Genomic DNA, 21,239 nt, shown 5'->3' with positions numbered 1-21,239 from the left:
AGAACCCTTTAATCTCCGGCTAATCTTGCCCAGAACACCGGGGTTCCGGACCAGAGTCACGCGGAGTCAGTCACTGGACCTTGCCGGATGCTCGGAGCTGGGATGACCGAACGGGCCACCGCAGACCAGGGGCCGGCGTTGGGGGAGGGCAGGAGCAGGTTAGGGCAGGGACGGGGCCCAGGGAGAGCAGGCGCCCTGGCGGGAAGAAGTGGGAGGCAAGCAGGAAGGACACGGAAGGGTCCCGTCCGCCATCAGGGCGCAGGGCGGCGCCTGTCTGGGGCCGGGGCCGTTGTTGTCTACAGCGCAGCCTTTCGGCCACAGTCAGGACGGCTCCCGAGGTCTCCGATGCTGAGCTCCTCCGTCACCCAGGATCACAGGTGGGTGAGAGAGAAAGAACCCGTGTGTCCTTCCAGGAGCCCGTGACTTTCAAGGACGTGGCCGTTGACTTCTCTCAGGAGGAGTGGGGCCAGCTGGGCTCCCCCCAGCGGGCCCTGTACCGGGACGTGATGCTGGAAAACTACCAGAACCTTCTCTCCCTGGGTAAGATGGCGCCCAAGGTGAGGGGGCCAGGTCCGGCATCTCTCCTTGGGGCTGGGCCTGGCAGGCCTCCTGTGTCTGCCCTGGGCCCTTGTGTTGCCATCGGCATCTCTGCCTGCAGGTGGGGCCTGGAGGAGGGGGGGGGTGGACAGGCCCCCGCGACCCCAGCCTGCCCTGGCGGGGGCGTCAGTCTCTCTGGGGTCCTCAGACCCACAGGTCAGCGTGGGTTCCTCGTCGGAGCCCCCTTCCTCAGCGCTGGCACACCCAGCGCCCAGAGCCACGCTGCTTCCTCCCCGCGCAGGGCCTCCGGTCTGCAAGCCAGACGTCATCTCCCACCTGGAGCGAGGCGAGGAGCCATGGCGGGCTCCCAGAGACGGGCCTGCGCGGCCCGGTCCAGGTGAGCGGGGCGCGGGGGCGGAGCCCCTCCCCGCCGCCCCTGCGGCCTGCTGCTCCCTCTGCGCCTGCTCAGCCCCGCCTGCCGCCCCGCCCCGAGCACACATTGGGCACCGACTGTGTGCCAGCACCCGTGCTGGGGGCACAGTGACCAGGACGGACACAGCCGGTTGCCTTGAGCCGCAGGGAGACCGGAGCATCTGCACGTGGGGTGGTCACACGTGGGCGGTCAGTGTGGACTCGGCCCCCAGGGACGACGCCACCCGCGGCCCGGCTCCTTACAGAGCGTTCTGGCTTCTGCCCGCCCCGCCCACCTCTCCGCTCCGCCCCGCCCACCTCTCCACCCCGCCCCGCCCACAGCCCCACTTCCATGCTCTCCGCCCCACCCCGCCCACCGCTCCACCCCGCCCCGCCCCGCCCACAGCCCCACTTCCATGCTCGCCGCCCCGCCTCCGCCCCGCGCCCCCCCCCCCCCCGCCCGCCGCTCTGCCCCTGCACCGGCATGCCTCCGCGCACCTGCGCTCTTGGCACGCCCGGCCCTGAGCCCTGGCGCTGCTCCTCCGCATGCTCTCAGGGTGGCCTCTCCCTTCTTTCCAGAACCAGGACGGGAGCCCGGGCCTGAGGCGGAGGAGACGCTTATTTACAAGGAAGAGCCGCCCTGGGAGCCGATCGCAGAAGGGCTGGCGAGGACTGGTGTGCACAACCCCGGGTTCGGCAACGGGTGTACCTGGGGGGGCCCGGCGACTGCTCTGACCCGAGGCGAAGCCTCCTACGCTAGTGGTGGGTCCGCCGAGGAGCGCCGGCGGGGCAACTGTGAGTCCAAGGAGGCACTTGGCTTGCAGAGCGCCCTGCCGGCCCAGCCCCGCCTTCCCTCAGAAGGCGCCTCCCCGGAAGGCCAGCCGGGCAGAGTGCGGTCCACCGGGGCCGGGAGCCGGCGCTGGAGCCAGGGTGCGGGGAGCGGCCCGTTCGCCTGCGGCGAGTGTGGCAAGGCCTTCCAGCGGAGCGCGGCGTTGGCGCTGCACCGGCGCTGGCATGCGCGCGAGAAGGCCTACAAGTGCGGCGAGTGCGGCAAGGCCTTCAGCTGGAGCACCAACCTCCTGGAGCACCGGCGCGTGCACACCGGCGAGAAGCCGTTCCTGTGCGGCCAGTGCGGCAAGGCCTTCAGCTGCCGCTCGTCCCTCAATGTGCACCGGCGCGTGCACACGGGCGAGCGGCCCTACAAGTGCGGCCAGTGCGGCAAGGCCTTCAGCTGCAGCTCGCTGCTGGGCATGCACCTGCGCGTGCACACGGGCGAGCGGCCCTACCGCTGCGGCGAGTGCGGCAAGGCCTTCAACCAGCGGACGCACCTCACGCGCCACCGCCGCGTGCACACGGGCGAGAAGCCCTTCCGCTGCGCCGCGTGCGGCCGGGCCTTCGCCTGCCACTCGTCGCTGACGGCGCACGAGAAGCTGCATAGCGGCGACAAGCCCTTCCGCTGCGGCGACTGCCCGAAGGCCTTTAGCAGCCGCTCGCGCCTGACGCTGCACCGGCGCGCGCACACGGGCGAGAAGCCCTTCCGCTGCGGCCAGTGCGCCAAGGCCTTCAGCTGCCACTCGTACCTGGCGGTGCACCAGCGCGTGCACAGCGGCGAGCGGCCCTTCCGCTGTGACGAGTGCGGCAAGGCCTTCAGCTCCCACTCATACCTGGTCGTGCACCGGCGCGTGCACACGGGCGAGAAGCCCTTCGACTGCAGCCGCTGCTGGAAGGCCTTCAGCTGCCACTCGTCGCTCATCGTGCACCAGCGCGTGCACACGGGCGAGAAGCCCTACCGGTGCGGCCGGTGCGGCCGGGCCTTCAGCCAGAACCACTGTCTCATCAAACATCAGAAGACCCACTCGGCCGAGAAGGCCTTCAAGTGCCACGAGTGCGGCGAGGTGTTCGGCTGGAGCGGGCCCCTGGCAGAGCACCGCAGGCTCCACGGCGGCGAGAAGCCCTTTGCCGTCCAGTTGGACCAGCGCTTGCTGAGCCCCTATTACGTGCCTGGCGGCCTGCTGGGCGCGGGAGCCTCGGGCGGGGGCGGCGTGGGCCCGGTCGATGCCCTGGACGTGGCCGAGCTCCTGGGTGTGGCCCCGCCCTCGAGCAGCAGGAGTTTCCCCCTGGGGAGCAACCCCGGAAATTAACGTGTGTGTGACACACCCACCTGAAACACGCCTAGAGGTCGTGGGCTGCTGAAGAGGGAGCTGGTGGGAGAGCGCTGAGGGCATCCTGTCCTCCCGCTGATGTTCAGAAGGCGGGGAGGGGCGCTCTTCTCAGGTGAGGGGGGACCCTGTCCTCAAGTCCTTGGACAGCTGCCTCCTTGGTTTCCATCCCAAGTTTCTTCTGTAAACTCTTTTAACATGATAATTAAAGGGGAGAGAAAACAGAATTACAGACAGTATTACTTCTAAGTGAACACTCTGTTGCGGGAGGGGAGAGTAGGCTCAGATGGTGGGCCTTTGGGAAGAGGCAAGTTCCCTGGACTCGCCACAGTCAACGCGTTAGTGGCCCGTGCAGCCCAGCGTCCCGTCTGGCCACCCCGTCCATGGCGGAAGCAGGCTTTCTATCCCAGCTGGTGAGGCCATCTGCTGGGCTGCCCCGGACCCCACGGCACTCAGCCCCTGAGAGGAGGCGCACCTGGTGGCCCCGGAGACGGGGAGAGGTGGCGTCCCTCTGGGACACTCAGCCATCCCGCTCAGTTTAGAACAGAGACCAGCTGCCGGCTCACGTCCGTACAGAGCGCTGGAGTCTAGCTCACACTTTTATTAAAGTATGTATGGAGGCTGAATGACCGCGTTTCAGAAAATAGGGATTAAGGGAAGTGATACCCATAATTCTCAATAAAGCTGCATTTTGCACCTTGGTGCGCCACCTTCTGCTTTCTGATGGTGCGTCTTCACGTTTCTGCAAACACGGGTGCACGGCCTGTCATTTCGGCCCCCAGCGTCCTCACCGCATGGCCGGCCTCTCCAGCAGAGCCTGCTGTCTTTGCAGCTGATGTTCTGGGTAGGGCGGGCTGTCCTGTTAGCTGTTCTTCCGTTGGACACGAAAGTTGCTTTCAAGCTGTCGCTATTATAAACCATCCTTCATATGCCATCTTTCTGCGTTCTTCAACACGGTCCTACCGTAGATTGCTAGAAGTGACAGTCTGCGATAAAAGAAATGAACCACGTGCTGCATCATTCCAGTGTGGTTTTGGTTGTGTGAGAACAAAGTGATGCTGAGAGCCGGCGGCACTGGTCGGGCGCCACCCGCTCCTGGAGGCTCCGGCTGGTCCTGCCAGGCTGGCTTCTGGGCCCTTGGCGCCGACCCACTGCTCCTCCGGCGTCCCTGAGGCTGGCTGCAAGCCCTTCCCTGCAGCAAACGGAAGCTCTGACAACTTCATTGGCAAAAAACAAGTAGAATCTAGCTTTGACTGTTACCATACTTCTTAGTTTAAAAGAAATTCACGTACAAATTAGCATATACACACACTGCTACTGCCTGCCCGGTGGGGCTGCTGGTGCGCTCAGCCGACGGCAGAACCTTACCGCTTTGAGCGACACCTTTTCATAATGTTCAGTTGCTCAGTTGTGTCTGACTCTTTTTGACCCCATGGACTGCAGCACACCAGGCTTCCCTGTCCTGTACCAACTTCTGGAGCTTGCTCAAACTCAGGTCCATTGAGTCAGTGATGCCATCCAACCGTCTCATCCTCTGTCATCCCCTTCTCCTCCCACCTTCAATCTTTCCCATCATCGAGGTCTTTTCCAGTGAGTGAGTCCTTTGCATCAGGTGGCCAAAGTATTGGAGCTTCAGCTTCAGTCCTTCCAATGAATATTTAGTACTGATTTAAGATTGACTGGTGATCTCCTTGCAGTCCAAGGGACTCAAGTCTTCTCCAATACCACAGCTTGAAAGCATCAATTCTTCGGCGCTCAGCCTTCTTTAAGGTCCAGCTCTCACATCCATACATGACCACTGGAAAAACCGTAACTTTGACTATATGGACCTTTGCCGGCAAAGTAACATCTCTGTTTTTCAATAAACTGTTGATGTTTGTCAGCTTTTCTTTCAAGAAGCAAGCGTCTTAATTTCATGGCTGCAGTCACCATCTGCAGTGATTTTAGAGCCCAAGAGAATAAAGTCAGCCACTGTTTCCACTGTTTCCCCATCTGTTTCCCATGAAGTGATGGGAGCGGATGCCATGATCTTCGTTTTCTGAATGTTGAGCTTTAGGCCAACTTTTTCGCTCTCCTCTTTCACTTTCATCGAGGCTTTTTAGCTCCTCTTCACTTTCTGCCATAAGGGTGGTGTCATCTGCATATCTGAGGTTATTGATATTTCTCCCGGCGATCTTGATTCCAGCTTGTGTTCTTTGAGCCTGGCATTTCGCATGATGTACTCTGCATAGAAGTTCAATAAGCAGGGTGATGGTACACAGCCTTGACGTACTCCTTTCCCAGTTTGGAACCAGTCTGTTCTTTCATGTCTGGTTTTAACTGTTGCTTCTTGATGTTTCTCAGGAGGCAGGTAAGGTGGTCTGGTATTCCCATCTCTTTAAAAATTTTGATATGGAACATGTTACTGTTCTTCAAGAAAACTGTTGGAAATACCCTTTGGCCCCGCCTTCCGTTGATGTCTCAATGCTCTTTTATTTACATACAAACTTTGTGTTCTCATCATACACATAACGCATGTATATTGGAGAAATTAGGGGATGGCGATCAGATGTACAAGAATTAAAACAAGCCTCAGCTCACAGCCATGGCCTGGGGATGCATTTACTCTTGTTTTTTCTCCGCATGTATACACTTTATTTTTAAGTGTAAATGGCTTTATTATAGGCAAAATTATTTAAGTCAATAAATTTTTAAGAAATTATACATGTTCTGACTCATTTAACCGCCAGTCACCTTAGCTTCCTCAGTGTTTGAGTCATAATCTTCAGAATAGCGCTTCCGCAGACAGTTTCGGCTCAGTCCAGAGCTGTGAGAGTCAGTCCAGATTCTCCTAGCTGGACGTCTTTGGTCCCCAGGGGAATAAGGACACGCTTGAAACATTCCCCACCTGGAATCACTGGGATCCAGCGTCCTCGAGCAGCCCACTGTGGGGCCGTATTTGGGGCCAGCGGAGACAGCTCTGCCTGGCTCTGAGTCTCAGACGTCCTCCAAGAATCTGCCTGCCAGTGCAGAGTATGGGGGTTTGACCCCTGGGTCAGGAAGAGCCTGTGGTGAAGGGAATGGCTATCCACTCCAGTATCCTTGCCTGGGAAACCCCATGGACAAAGGAGCCTGGTGGGCTACAGTCCACGGGGCCGAAAGAGTCCGGCGTGACCTAGCAGCTAAGCAACAAGCGTACGTTAAGCGCAAACCTCGGCCACTCCTGCGCTGCCACAGCCGAGAGCCGCGCACGTAAAGCCGCTAATGTGAGCGCAAAAGCAGTCTGGGGATGCCCCCGGCGGTCCAGCGCTGACACTGCACGCTTCCACTGCCGAGGGCACAGGACCAGCCCCTGGTCAGGGAACTAAGATCCCACAGGTCACAAGTGCAGCCAGAAGAAAAACTTGTTAGGTTTTCTTACACAGCCTCTGAATAAACGGAACCACGTGGTGACTGTGAGCTGACCACAACCATGTCAGTCTACAGAAAAAGCTCCATCAGGACACAGTTCAGCTGGACATGTTCTCTCTCTCTCTGGCCATGCCACGCAGCACGTGGGGTCTCACTTCCTCAGTCAGGCTTCGAGCCCTTGCCTTGGCATGAAAGTGCAGTCTTAACCTCTGGCTCACCAGGGAGCTTCACCAGGAGGTTGGATGCTGCAGCAAAGCTGAGGCAGCCAAGGAAATACAGTATTAGAAATAGAATTATTTGTTGCTTCGTTTCGACAGTTTAGTTTTCTCTTTTGTCCACTATTCCATTTTTAGATGCACACACATATATGCAGTATGTGAGCATGTAACACACACACACACATGTATGCAGCGAGAATATCCACATCAATATCTACTCAGGTGTACACATGCAATACATACAGGGCCGCCCTGTCTGTGGGCTTCTTAAAAAATTATTTTATTTTCTGGCCGTGCAGCATGTGGGATCTTAGTTCCCTGACCAGGTACTGAACCTGTGCCTGCAGCATTGGGAGCGTGGAGTCTTAACCACTGGACCAGCAGGGAAGTCCCCCCGGTATGTATCCAGTGGTTAACGATCGCCTTGCAGTGCAGGGGACACCGGTTCAATCCCTGATCCACGAAGATCCCACGCACCGCGGAGAAACAGCCCGTGTGCCACAACTTCCGCAGCCGCGCGCCCTGGAGCCCATGCTCCACAGCAGGGGAAGCCGTTGCAGCGAGAAGCCGTGCTCCACAGCTGGAGAGCAGCCTGGACTCACGGCAACTAGAGAAAGACCTCACGTGGCAATGCAGACGCAGAGCGCTCAAAAACAAATGTTCTTATTAAAGTTAAAAACAGTGCTAAAGCAAGACACCTTTTAAATATATGTGCACCTATATGCAACACAAACACGTGCATATCAACACACACACGTATATGTAACGTGTGCACATGCATGTATATGTACCGTGTGCACACATACACGTATGTGCAATGTGTACACACGTGTACGTGTAATGTGCGCACATACGTGTATGTAACGTACACACACGTGTATATGTGATGTGCGCACATGTACAGTGCCCTAGCATGAACATTTTCTTGTCACTGCATTTTCAGCGGACAGAGGTTTTTGAGTTCTGTGTAGTCAGGTCTATTCAATTTTTTTTTCCTTTATCCTTTTCCTTGGGTCGAAGAGGCCCCTCCTTACATCCTTCTTGGTTATCTTTTATATTTACTCTTAAACCCACCCACCTGGGATGTAAGTGTCCGAGGTGCCGCGTCTTTCTTGAGCTTCCCCCCCTCGCTGCTCCACAGACCTGCCTGTCTTCTCTGCTACTGCTGCTCCGTAATTCACAGACAGGAGGACTGGGGTCACATGTTTAGGAGGCTTAAAAAACATCATTTTTTAAATTTTTCTAAGTGAGCCAGGCAGGAATCATTTTCTCAGAACTTGGCCTCTTCACACCCCTGCAGATCCCCCTGGGGTTTTGATTATAACTGGCCAGTTTGGAAACAATTAACATAGTTCTACGTGAGATTAGGTCTTCACATCAAAGAACATGGTAGATGACTGTTCATTCAAGTCTGCCTCTAACCAATAGAAAAGGTCTATAGGGCTTCGCTGGTGGCCCAGGGCAGGGGACGCAGGCTCGGTCCCTGGCCCGGGAGACCCCACGTACTGCAGGGCAGTGGAGTCCATCAGCTGCAGCTCCTGAAGCCTGCACACCGCAGCTGCAGCAGCCCCTGTCTGCCGCAATTAGAGGAAGCGTGAGCACAAAACCAAGACCCAGCGCAGCCAAAACTAGATGGAAACCAGAAGGAAAAGGAGAAAGCGCTTATCATCGCCTTCATATGCGTTCACATACGGCTTGTTGAGTTCACTGTACTTTTGCAGGGTTTGTAAATCAGCCACGTGATGAGACACAGAGAGAACTCTTGCCGGCAGTTTAGTTCAGTCAGTTCAGTCGCTCAGTCGTGTCCGACTCTTTGCGACCCCATGAATCCCAGCACGCCAGGCCTCCCTGTCCATCACCAACTCCTGGAGTTCACTCAGACTCACGTCCATCGAGTCCGTGATCCCATCCAGCCATCTCATCCTCGGTCATCCCCTTCTCCTCCTGCCCCCAATCCCTCCCAGCATCAGAGTCTTTTCCAATGAGTCAACTCTTCACATGAGGTGGCCAAAGTACTGGAGCTTCAGCTTTAGCATCATTCCTTCCAAAGAAATCCCAGGGCTGATCTCCTTTAAAATGGACTGGTTGGATCTCCTTGCAGTCCAAGGGACTCTCAAGAGTCTTCTCTAACACCACGGTTCAAAAGCATCAATTCTTTGGTGCTCAGCCTTCTTCACAGTCCAACTCTCACATCCATACATGACCACAGGAAAAACCATAGCATTGACTAGATGGACCTTAGTCGGCAAAGTAATTAATCTGCTTTATCCTATCTAGGTTGGTCATAACTTTTCTTCCAAGGAGTAAGCGTCTTTTAATTTCATGGCTGCAGTCACCATCTGCAGTGATTGTGGAGCCCCCAAAATAAAGTCTGACACTGTTTCCACTGTTTCCCCATCTATTTCCCATGAAGTGATGGGACCGGATGCCATGATCTTCATTTTCTGAATGTTGAGCTTTAAGCCAACTTTTTCAGTCTCCTCTTTCACTTTCATCAAGAGGCTTTTTAGTTCCTCTTCACTTTCTGCCATAAGGGTGGTGTCATCTGCATGTCTGAGGTGATTGATATTTCTCCCAGCAATCTTGATTCCAGCTTGTGTTTCTTCCAGTCCAGCGTTTCTCATGATGTACTCTGCATAGAAGTTCAATAAGCAGGGTGACAATGTACAGCCTTTCGTACTCCTTTTCCTATTTGGAACCAGTCTGTTTTTCCATGTCCAGTTCTAATTGTTGCTTCCTGACCTGCATACAGATTTCTCAAGAGGCAGGTCAGGTGGTCTGGTATTCCCATCTCTTTCAGAATTTTCCACAGTTTATTGTGATCCACACAGTCAAAGGCTTTGGCATAGTCAATAAAGCAGAAATTGATGTTCTTCTGGAACTCTCTTGCTTTTTCCATGATCCAGCGGATGTTGGCAATTTGATCTCTGGTTCCTCTGCCTTTTCTAAATCCAGCTTGAACATCAGGAAGTTCATGGTTCACATATTGCTGAAGCCTGGCTTGGAGAATTTTGAGCATTACTTTACTAGTGTGTGAGATGAGTGCAATTGTGTGGTAGTTTGAGCATTCTTTGGCATTGCCCTTCTTTGGGATTGGAATGAAAACTGACCTTTTCCAGTCCTGTGGCCACTGCTGAGTTTTCCAAACTTGCTGGCATGTTGAGTGCAGCACTTTCACAGCGTCACCTTTCAGGATTTGAAACAGCTCCACTGGAATTCCATCACCTCCACTAGCTTTGTTCACAGTGATGCTTTCTAAGGCCCACTTGACTTCACATTCCAGGATGTCTGGCTCTAGGTGAGTGATCACACCATCGTGATTATCTGGGTCGTGAAGATCTTTTTTGTACAGTTCTTCCGTGTATTCTTGCCACCTCTTCTTAATATCTCCTACTTGCAGCCGAAGATGGAGAAGCTCCGTAGAGTCAGCAAAAGCAAGACCCGGAGCTGACTGTGGCTCAGATCATCAGCTTCCTATTGCAATGTTCAGGCTCAACTTGAAGAAAGCAGGTTAAACCACCAGACCATTCAGGTCTGACCTAAATCAGACCCCTCGTGATTATACAGTGGAGTGGCAAATAGATTCAAGGGCCTAGGTCTGATAGACAGAGTGCCTGAAGAACTACGGACGGAGGTTCATGACATTGTTCAGGAGATGGTGACCAAAACCATGCCCAAGAGAAAGAAATCCAAGAAGGCGAAGTGGCTGAGGAGGCCTTCCAAACAGCTGAGAAAAGAAGACAGGCAAAGGCGAAAAGGGAAGACATACTCATCTGAGTGCAGAGTTCCAGAGAACAGCAAGGAGGGATAAGAGAGCCTTCCTCAGCGATCAGTGCAAAGAAATAGAGGCAAGCAACAGAATGGGAAAGACTGGAGATCTCTTCAAGAAAACTAGAGATGCCAAGGGAGCATTTCATGCAACAATAGGAACAGAAAGGACAGAAATGGTCTGGACCCGACAGAAGCAGAAGAGATTAAGAAGAGGTGGCAGGAATACACAGAAGAACTGTACAGAAAAGCCCTTAATGACCCAGATAATCACGATGGTGTGATCACTCACCTAGAGCCAGACATCCTGGAATGTGAAGTCAAGTGGGCCTTGGAAAGCATCACTACGAACAAAGCTAGTGGAGGTGATGGAATTCCAGTGGAGCTGTTTCAAATCCTGAAAGATGATGCTGTGAAAGTGCTGCACTCAATATGCCAGCAAATTTGGAAAACTCAGCAGTGGCCACAGGACTGGAAAAGGTAAGTTTTCATTCCAATCCCAAAGAAGGGCAATGTCAAAGAATGTTCAAATTACCATACAATTGCAGTCATTTCCCGTGTTAGCAAGATTATGCTGAAAATCCTTCAAGCCAGGCTTCAGTAGTAAGTGAACCAAGAACTTTCAGATGGACAAGTTGGATTTAGAAAAGGCAGAGAAACCAGAGATCAAATTGCCAACATCTGCTGGATCACAGAAAAAGCAAGAGAGTTCCAGAAAAACATCTACTTCTGCTCCACCGACATTGCTAAAGCTTTTGACTGTGTGGATCACAACAAACTGTGGAATACTCTTACAGAGATGGGAACACCAGACCACCTGACCTTCCTCCTGAGAAATCTGTATGCAGGCCAAGCAGCAGCAGTTCCAGCTGGACATGGAACGACAGACGGGTTCCAAATTGGGAAAACGGTATGAAAGGCTGTATACCGTGACCCTGCTTATTTACCTTACATGCAGAGTGCATCATGCGAAAAGTGTGCTGGGTGAAGCCCACGGTGGAGTCAAAAGTGCCAGGAAAATTGTCAATAGTCTCAGATGAGAGAGGCTGATGGCGCGTTTTGCAGATGATAACTATTGGAAGAAAGCCAAGAGGAATTGAAGAGCCTCTTGATGAAGGTGAAAGAGGAGAGTGAAAAAGCTGGCTTAAAACTCAACATTCAGAAACCGAAGATCATGGTATCTGGTCCCATCACTTCATGGCTAACAGATGGGGAAAAAGTGGGAACAGTGACTGATTTTATTTTCCTGGGCTCCAAAATCAATGCGGACAGTGACTGCAGCCATGAAATTAAAAGACGCTTGGAAGAAAAGTTATGAGAAACTTGACAGAATAAGAAAAAGCAGAGACGTCAACTTGCCAACAAAGGTCTGTTCAGTCAAAGCTGTGGTTTCCCATTCGTCATGTATGGATGTAAGAGCTAGATCCCATAGAGCCTTAAGGGTTAGGGTAAGGCTCTGTGTCAAAGAGCTGATGCTTTTAACTGCGGTGCTGGAGAAGACTCTTGAGAGTCCCTTGGACAGCAAGGAGATCAAACCAGTCCATCTGAAAGGAAATCAGTGCTGAATGTTCATTGGAAGGACTGATGCTGAAGCTCCAGTACTTTGGCCACCTGATGCGAAGAACTGACTCATGGGATGCTTTCCCTGATGCTGGGAAAGATTGAAGGCAGGAGAAGCAGGGGATGTCAGAGGATGAGATGGCTGAATGACATCACCGACTCAGTGGACATGGGTTTGAGAAAACTCAGGGAGATAGTGAGGGACAGGGCAGCCTGGCGTGCTGCAGTCCATGGGGTCGCAAAGAGTCAGACAGGACTTAATGACTGAACAGCCCAAAGAAATCTTCAGATTTACTTTGATCCCCATCAAATTTCCCATGAAAATTTCACAGAACAAGGATAACCGAAACTCCATATGAAACCATCTAAGACCAAGGATTGCCTAAGCAAGTCTCAGGGGGAAAAAAAACCAAAGCGGGGTCCATAACCCTTCAAAATCTCGGATAGCAGTATAAAGCCGATCCAAGCAGCGCGGCAGCCACACAAAGACAGACCTGCCCATCAGCAGAGCAGAGAGCCCAGATAAACCCACACATCCACGAGCAACTAACTTTCAGCAAAGGAGGCCGGAATATAGGACGGGAAAATGACTGTCCGTTCAGCAAGTGATGCTGGGAAACTTGGCAGCTGCGTGGAAATCAAACACACCCTTCCACCAGGCACAAAAAATGAGCTCAAATAACTTAAAGACTTAACCGTACCTATGACGCTATTAAACTCCTAGAAGAGAGCATGGGCAAAACATTCTCGGACATAAATCATAGCAATGTTCTCTTAGGTCAGGGTCTCCCAAGGCAACAGAGATAATAACAAAACTAAAAATAAACGGGACCTAATCAAACACACAAGCTTTTTTGCACAGCAAAGGAAATCATAAACACGATGAAAAGAAAACATGCGGACTGGGAGAAAATAGTTGCAAACGATGTGACTGACAAGGGCTTAATCTCCAAAAGATATAAGTGGCTCATACAACTCAGGAACAACAACAGAAAGCCAGACAACCCGATCGAAAAATGGGCAGAGGGCCTAAACAGACATTTCTTCAAAGGAGACCTACAGGTGGCCCACAGGCAGACGAACTATTAGGGAAATGCAAATCACAGCTGCGATGAAGCGTCACCTCCCGCCAGTCAGCATGGCCATCGTTAAATAGTCCACAAATAACAAGTGCTGCGGAGCATGTAGAGAAAAGGGAACCCTCCTACATGGTTGGCGGGAAGCACATTGGTGCAGACACCATGGAAAATAGTGTGGAGGGTCCTCAAACAAAAAACAAGAGTTGCCATATGACCTAGCAATCCCAGTCCTGGCACATACCCAGACAAAACCCGAGCCCAAAAATACACACGCCCCCCGAAGGACACACGCAGCACTGTTTACAACAGAAAGACACAGACGCAGCCGAAATGTTCCTCAGCGGAGGGCTGGGCAGGGAGGGCGTGGCGCGCTCACACGGCGGGATGTGCTGAGGCACGCGAGACTGAAGGTCATCAGTCGTGTCCAGCTCTCTGTGGCCCCCATGGACTACACCGTCCGTGGGACTCTCCAGGCCCCAGTACTGCAGGGGGTAGCCGTTCCCTTCTCCAGGGGATCTTCCCAACCCAGGGATCTGACCCAGGTCTCCCGCATTTCAGGCGGATTGTTTACCAGCTGAGCCACAAGGAAAGCCCATGAGAAAGAATGAAATAATAGGGATTCTCCAGCGGCCCAGTGGTTAGGGCTTGACAGTCCCACAGCTCGGGGCCTGGGCTTCATCCTTGGTCAGGGAACTAAGCTCCTGCATGTCATGTGGCAAACCCAAAGGACAGAAAAAAAAAAAAAGAAAGAAAGAACGGTATTTGCAGGAACATATGTGCAACTCACCTAGAGCCAGACATCCTGGAATGTGAAGTCAAGTGGGCCTTAGAAAGCATCCCTACGAACAAAGCTAGTGGAGGTGATGGAATTCCAGTGGAGCTGTTTCATATCCTGAAAGATGATGCTGTGAAAGTGCTGCACTCAATATGCCAGCAAGTTTGGAAAACTCAGTAGTGGCCACAGGACTGGAAAAGGTCAGTTTTCATTCCAATCCCAAAGAAGGGCAATGCCAAAGAATGCTCAAACTACCATACAATTGCACTCATCTCACACACTAGTAAAGTAATGCTCTAAATTCTCCAAGCCAGGCTTCAGCAACACGTGAACCGTGACCTTTCTGATGTTCAGGCTGGTTTTAGAAAAGGCAGAGGAACCAGAGATCAAATTGCCAACATCCGCTGGATCATGGAAAAAGCAAGAGAGTTCCAGAAAAACATCTATTTCTGCTTTATTGACTATGCCAAAGCCTTTGACTGTGTGGATCATAATAAACTGTGGAAAATTCTGAGAGAGATGGGAATACCAGACCACCTGACCTGCCTCTTGAGAAACCTGTATGCAGGCTCAGTGGCTGTGGCAGCCGGGCCTAGTTGTCCCGAGGCTGGTGGAGTCTTCCCACCCATGTCCCCTGCATTGGCAGGCGCACTCTTGACCGCTGGACCACCAGGGAAGGCCAGCTTGTGTGGCCTAACTCTTGGATCCGGGTCTCCCCATTTGAAAGCAGACAATACTTGGGATTCAACCCTCATGTTATGCAAAAAAAAAAGACGTCCTTCAGATCCAATACAGTAGCGAGTAGAGTGCCTGACTCAGGGATTGTTCACTGTTGCTGTTTCAGCGGCTAAGTCGTGTCTGACTCCTTGCGACCCCATGGACGACAGCCCGCCAGACTCCCATAGGATTTCCCAGGCAGGAATACTGGAGTGGGTTGCCGTGCCCTCCTCCAGAGGATCTTTCCGACCCAGGGATCGAACCTGTATCATTGAGGCAGGTTCTTTACTGCTGAGCCACTAGGGAAGTCCAAATTCACCCAGAAGCGTCTTCCAAACCCCAATCCCCCAAACCAAACCATCTCTTTGCTGCAAACAAAACTAAGCAAGCAAGGTCTCAGCACCCGCCAAGCAAGCCCGGGGCAGTCCCGGAGCAAAGGCGCCAGGCCGGCGCCCAGACTCGGCCACAGCCTCTCGGTACTGGCCTCGGACGAGCCTCAGCAGAAGGCCCATCTGGACTCACCTCTCCGCCGGCCGCTTTAGGTCCCTGGAAGCTGAGCTGCCGAGTTTTGCCACAGCGAGGGGAACCAGCCACAGAGCCGCCTCCCCGAAGGCCGGGGCCAGGGCGCCTGCAGGGCGAAGGGGCAGCACAGTCTTGGCGTGGGGCACGTGGGGCCGGCTGTGGGGGAAGGGCAGGAGCAGCTGGAGGGCAGGGCTGGGGGTCCCAGCTGGGCTCAACCAACTCAGCTCAAACTAGACGCGGCTGACTCCAGACGCCCAGAGCTCAGCTCAAACTAGACGCGGCTGACTCCAGATGCCTATAAAACAATCGGGCAAACTCCTTGTTCAGGAGTGGCACCTGGAGGACCCGCACGTCTTAAGCCCACGTGGCTCTGCGTTGGCCGGTGGGACGAACTTGGCTGATTATCCGTGGACTCAGGTCTCCATCCCGACTTGAGTGTGACAGCTGATACTTCAGTATCGGGCAAAATGCCGACCGTTGGCCAAGACTGACTTTCAGCCTGCTAATGAACTATCTCTGGGCATCCCTGGTGGCTCGGCGGTAAAGAACTCGCCTGCCACTGCAGAAGTGCCAATGCAGGGGTCGCAGGTTCGATCCCTGATCCAGGAAGATCCACGTGCTGTGGAGGAACTAAGCGCGGGCGCCGTGGGTGCTGAGCCCGCGCCCAGAGCCTGAGAATCTCAGCAAGAGACGCCACCGCAGCAACAGACCGTGGGAGAAGAGCTGGCACAGCAGCCCACCTCCGCCGGGAATAAGAGACACTTCTGGAAACGCAAGAGAACCCACAACCATCTCGATAGAATTTAAAAGATTAATGGGTCAATAAACGACCGGTATGAGCCTAGTTTGCTAAGTCTCTGGAAAATCGCTGCTGAGGGCCGAACTGAGCAAACCCCTCTGCAGCCCCAGAAATGGCTGCGGGTTTGTTTCCTTGTGGAGATGCAGCTGGACTGTGAATAGGTTTTCAGTCACCCCGTCGTCTTTGTGTTTCTGGGATAAACCCCGTTCGGCAGCGGCGCACTAACACTTAGGGTGTGTGGACTGGGGGTGCCGCCAGCCGGGCTGCCCAGCAGTGAGCCCCAGACGTCACTCTGGCTTTGCAGGGAAATAACCGCTGAGACGGGGCCTTGGTCCAGAGTGGGAGGGGCCTGAGCTCAGCTTCGCCTGCAGGGCCAGCCTCCTGCTCACTCAAAAACAGAACAAGAAATGAAGAATGAAGTGGGGTGAGGGCCGGGACGGAGCCCATGAAGACCCCCTAATATTTGCATCGGATTTCTAGGTGATGAGTCCCGTTCTGAATTATTAAAATGACAGACACATTACTTCTGTAATTGGCACAAAAAGCAATCTCCACCTTGAATGCTAAACTGCAGGGGCCGTAGGTTTTGCCACGGCGCTGCTCGGGAGTGACGCTCTCCTTCCTTCGTATCCAGAGCCGAGAGTGACGGACAGTGGGCGGGGAGGGCAGCGGCCAGGCCACCTCCACGCGCTCCTTGAGAGCCGGAAGGTGACAGGCGGGCAGCGGGCCTGTCCCGGGAGCGCAGGGCCCCTCCCTGAGCCTGAGATGAGCCACGGCATCTGGGTGCTAGTCAGGGTCAGAGCAAGGGGGTGAGAGTGTGCGCTCAGGCTGGGAGTGGGCAGTTGGGGCCAGGGCGCCGTGTCGCGAGGCGGCTGTGGCCGACAGGTGTGTCCCCTCACTCCAGCGCCGCGGCGCGGAAAGTGGCCTGCCCTCACTCAGTGGCTGCTTCGAGGCGGGATGGCAACTATGAGACAGCTGGCAGGGTCCAAGCGCTCTACCCTGTGCTGAGCTCCTGGCGTTGGGCGGCAGGGGTGGGCCAGTCAACCTTTGTTTATGAAAACGTGCCTCCAGCCAGATTTGGGCCCTGGGCTGCTGCTGGCCAATTCCTCCTGTGGACCGTAGACTGTGGACCTGGGCTGCTGCTGGCCAATTCCTCCTGTGGACCGTAGAGAGGGAAAAGTATGCGGGTGAGTAGGATGGGGACCAGGCCCATGGCTCTCGGCAGACACGGAGGCCCTAGGTGACCAGGAATTAGTGGGAAACACCTACGACCTGGTTCCCTCAGCCCAAAGCACCAAAGCCTCCCACCAAGGAAAGCCCCCAGGTCAGAATGTCCCTGGCTGCCCCCACCTGGTGTGGGCACATTGCGACCTGGGCTTCCCCAGTGCTCAGAGCTTGGAAGGAAAGAGGTCACAGGATTCTTCTAGGGTCTGGCTCCCTCTCCTCTGAGATTGCCCACTATCAACACGGGTGCTCTGATTGGAATAAAATAAAGCTTTGCTCCTTAGTTCTGGCCTAAGACCCTGCGGAGTTCCTGAGCCATGCAAATTGTTACTATGGCCCCAAATTCATTCAAACAGGGACTTGAAGGCGGAGATCCGTTACACCAGATGTGAAGAGAAGGGGTGATGATCCCCCCTCTTTCTCTAGTGAACAGTCCACTGTGGCCTAGTTTTCAACCGAGAAAGGATGAATGGCATCTTGTGGTGAACTGCTGTGACCTGAGCCAGCGTCAGGCAAGGCCTGTCCCAACAGCCGTAGTGGCCCCAGCAGGCAGTGATCCACTGGCCAGAATTCTGTTGTTACTGTTGCCCTAATATATTCCATAGAGGCCTCATTCCTGCAGCCACCAGCCTCCACTCACAGTCACACTTGTTTCATACAGTAATTATAATAAAATACAAAAAGCTGTGACATCACTTTGCCGACAAAGCTCTGTATAGTCAAAGCTATGGTTTTCCTAGGAGTCATGTACGGATGTGAGAGTTGGACCACAAACGCTGACCGCTGAAGAATTGATGCTTTTGAACTGTGGTATTGGAGAAGACTCTTGAGTCCCTTAGACTGCAAGGAGATCAGTCAATCCTAAAGAAAAATCAACCCTGAATATTCACTGGAAGGACTAATGCTGAAACTGAAGATCCAATATTTTGGCCATCTGATGCAAAGAGCCAACTCATTGGAAAAGACCCTGATGCCGGGAAAGATTGAGGGCAGGAGGAGAAGGGGACGAAAGGGGATGAAATGGTTGGATGGCATCACCGACTCGATGGACATGAGTTTGAGCAAGTACCGGGAGTTGGTGATGGACAGGGAGGCCTAGCGTGCTGCAGCCCATGGGATCGCAGAGTCAGACACAACTGAGCGACTCAAACAGCAACAGATAACACCAATTTTACTGAGGTGTTTTTTTTTTCCTTCTATTTTTTTCTACATGGCTCGCAGGATCTTAGTTCCCTCACCAGGGATCAGGGTGGAATCTGCCTCCCCTGCATTGGCAGGCGGATTCTTAACCACTGGACCAACAGGGTTTTTTAAGCTACAAAAATTCCGCAGTTGGTTGCAAGGGGCAGCGCACTCCCTGCCTACGCCGGCAATACCTGGAGGGCAGGGTGGGTGGACGCCCAGGGCACGCGGCGGGCTGCCGCCTCCGCCTGTGCGGGTGGACGCGGTCCCCATGAGATCTCGATATCCAAACCCGCGACTGTGCAGGCCCCGCCCCCGGTCCGGCCCGCCTCGGGCCCCGCCCCGCCCCGCCCGCCTCGGGCCCCGCCCGCCTCGGGCCCCGCCCGCCTCGGGCCCCGCCCGCCTCGGGCCCCGCCCGCCTCGGGCCCCGCCCGCCTCGGGCCCCGCCCGCCTCGGGCCCCGCCCGCCTCGGGCCCCGCCCGCCTCGGGCCCCGCCCGCCTCGGGCCCCGCCCGCCTCGGGCCCCGCCCGCCTCGGGCCCCGCCCCGCCCCGCCCGCCTCAGGCCCCGCCCCCGCCTCAGGCCCCGCCCCGGGTGCTGCCGAGGCCCCACCCCCCCCACCCCGCTAGATGGCGCCACCGCCTCGCGGGCGCGCGTCCCGGCGCGGACCCCGCACTCGCGCTCGCGCCCACGGATCCGCGGGCCGCAGGGCGCCTCCTCCGAGACCCCCTACCCGGTCCCTGCCCCCAGCACCCCGTCCCCGGGAAGGCGCGTCAGACGAGGAGAGGCCGCGCCCTCCTTCGGGAGGTGCGCGAGGGACACGCGAGCGAACGCGTGGGCAGGGGCGCAGCGAGCGCCCGGGGCCCGGAGCCGGTCTAGCTCGGCGACCTTCCGGCAAAGGCGCGACCGTGGGGGCAGAAAATGAGCGGTGGTCTCCCGGGGAGACAGGGAGGGCTGAAGAGCGGGAGAAGGAAGGGTTTTAGGGCAGAGAGACTGCTCCGCACCGTGTTGCAGCGGTGGACCCGAGTCATCGCGCATTTGCCCATAGCGTGTACATCAGCGACCCCGCTGGGAACCATGGGCTCTGCGGGGTGCTGGCCCGTCACTGCAGGCCCACGAATTGCAACAAATGTCCCGCTTGGAGGGAAGATTTTGATAATCAGGGTCACGGGGGAGGCGGTATATGGGAACTCTCTGTCCCTTCTACTTAATTTTGCTATGAACCTAAAACTGCTCTAAAAAAAAAAAAAAAAAAAAAAAAACAGACTATATTTTTTAGAAAAGTAATTCAAGGTGAGGAGGAAAAAAACTCTGAAAAATGGGCCAAGGGAATATGAAGTGGGTCCTGGCTTAATGAAAGCTGTAGGGTGAAGGCCAAGCTTTGTCTTTCAGTTAAACCAGGTTCTACAAAGTAGCTTTGACTTTGCAACACACGCAGCGGGGCTCTGGGGTCTAAGCCAGCAGGGGCACTCTGCCGCCCACTGCACCCCCACAGTCATTACCCAACCCAGTCATGTGTTTCCAAGGCGCCCAGACCACCAGCTACGTCAGGCCCAGTATTCAGCCCAGTGTCACAGCTCACCCAGTGAGGCCCTGACCTCCTGACTTTTTTTTGATGTGGTAAAAGACACATAGCATTAACTTTACCACCTTAACCCTTTTCAAGTGCATAGCTCAGAAATATTAAGTACACTGACATGGTTGTGTAGCCGTCACCACCAGCCATCCTGGTAACCCTTTTCATCTTGTAAAACTGAAACTCCGTCCCCACTGAACACTAACTGCCCACCCCTCCCGCAGCCCTTGGCCCCCACGTTCTGTCCCTCTGCGAATCTATTGTAAACACTTCACGTAAGCGGAAGTATATAGTATGTGCTCTTCTGTGATGAGCTGATTTCATTTTCATTTAGCGTAATGCCTTCAGAGCTCACCCTTGTATTATGTGTCAGAGTTTCTTCCCTTTTTAAGGATGAGTAATATCCCATTGCATGAATGGACCTCCCTTTCCTAACCATTCATCTGTCGACGGACATGTGGGTCATTTCAGCATCTTCGCTAATGTGAAACTAACCTCTTGACTGATCCAGGTGACTCGGCCCTGTAGCTGGACTCATCCACCGATGTCCTCACTCACCACGACTGTCGCCATGAGGACCCAGGGTACCTGCCCCACTGGACCCATCAATGTCTCTTCCACCCAGACTCCCTCTCGCGTGCTCACGCGCCCTCCTGCTTGTCCTCTGAGGGGGCCTCAACCTCTGCAGACATCCCTCACCTGTCTCTCAGACCTCCGCTCTCCTAACCCCACCCCTCAGCTTCACTGCTCTCTTGGGGGGGACCCTGCATTCCGTGAGCCTCCCCAAAGGGACCAATCGCTGGGTGTGTCAGGGGCACCCCTGCCCTTGTCATAGCTTCTCTGTGGCCTTAAGGAAACCTTGGCATCCACATGGCTTTTTCCATCTGTGGCCACCTCACACTATCTGCCCAGCAGCTACTAGCTCAATCGATTTAAGCTCAAAACAGATACACAGACAAACAGACAAAATGGTCAGACCAGGAAACCAAGAGAAGCAGACGCCGGAAATCGAGTCCTCCAAAAAGGCCAGACTCTTTCTGTGTTCCCAGCAGACGAGGCCCTGGCGCACAGGCCCCAGGGGCTCCCTGGGGCTAGAGTTAGCTCCCAGGTGCTACCCGGAGGAGTGGCCGGGACCCAAAGACAAGGGTTGGGCCTGCGGGACCTCACAGGGAGATGTACCAGACAGTCAGCGGGTAGTTTCATTCCCGCGATGGCGGCAGGAGGAACTTTGGCTAACAAGCAACGTCGATCAGGAGAGGCGGCAGCAGCTGGGGTTTTCTAGAGCCAGACGATCGAGGGAGTCACAGGAGCGGACGAGGGGGTC

General features: G+C 54.7%; 1 protein-coding gene across 1 annotated transcript; it reads left to right on the top strand.

Annotated features, from left to right (window-relative positions):
• The first annotated feature begins 415 nt into the window (after nucleotides 1-415).
• ZNF74 (zinc finger protein 74) lies at nucleotides 416-3,770 on the top strand. The gene is made up of 3 exons (XM_068990075.1): nucleotides 416-540; nucleotides 839-934; nucleotides 1,528-3,770. The coding sequence occupies exons 1-3, from the start codon at nucleotides 507-509 to the stop codon at nucleotides 3,087-3,089; spliced, it is 1,692 nt and encodes a 563-aa protein (XP_068846176.1). The 5' UTR covers nucleotides 416-506; the 3' UTR covers nucleotides 3,090-3,770.
• The last annotated feature ends 17,469 nt before the right edge of the window (nucleotides 3,771-21,239 follow it).

The sequence above is a fragment of the Capricornis sumatraensis genome, chromosome 17 (genome assembly GCF_032405125.1).
Source record: "Capricornis sumatraensis isolate serow.1 chromosome 17, serow.2, whole genome shotgun sequence".
In the NCBI taxonomy this organism is placed as follows: domain Eukaryota; kingdom Metazoa; phylum Chordata; class Mammalia; order Artiodactyla; family Bovidae; genus Capricornis; species Capricornis sumatraensis.
The sequence above is the reverse complement of the archived record's forward strand: the minus strand, read 5'-3'. Positions and strand labels throughout refer to the sequence as shown.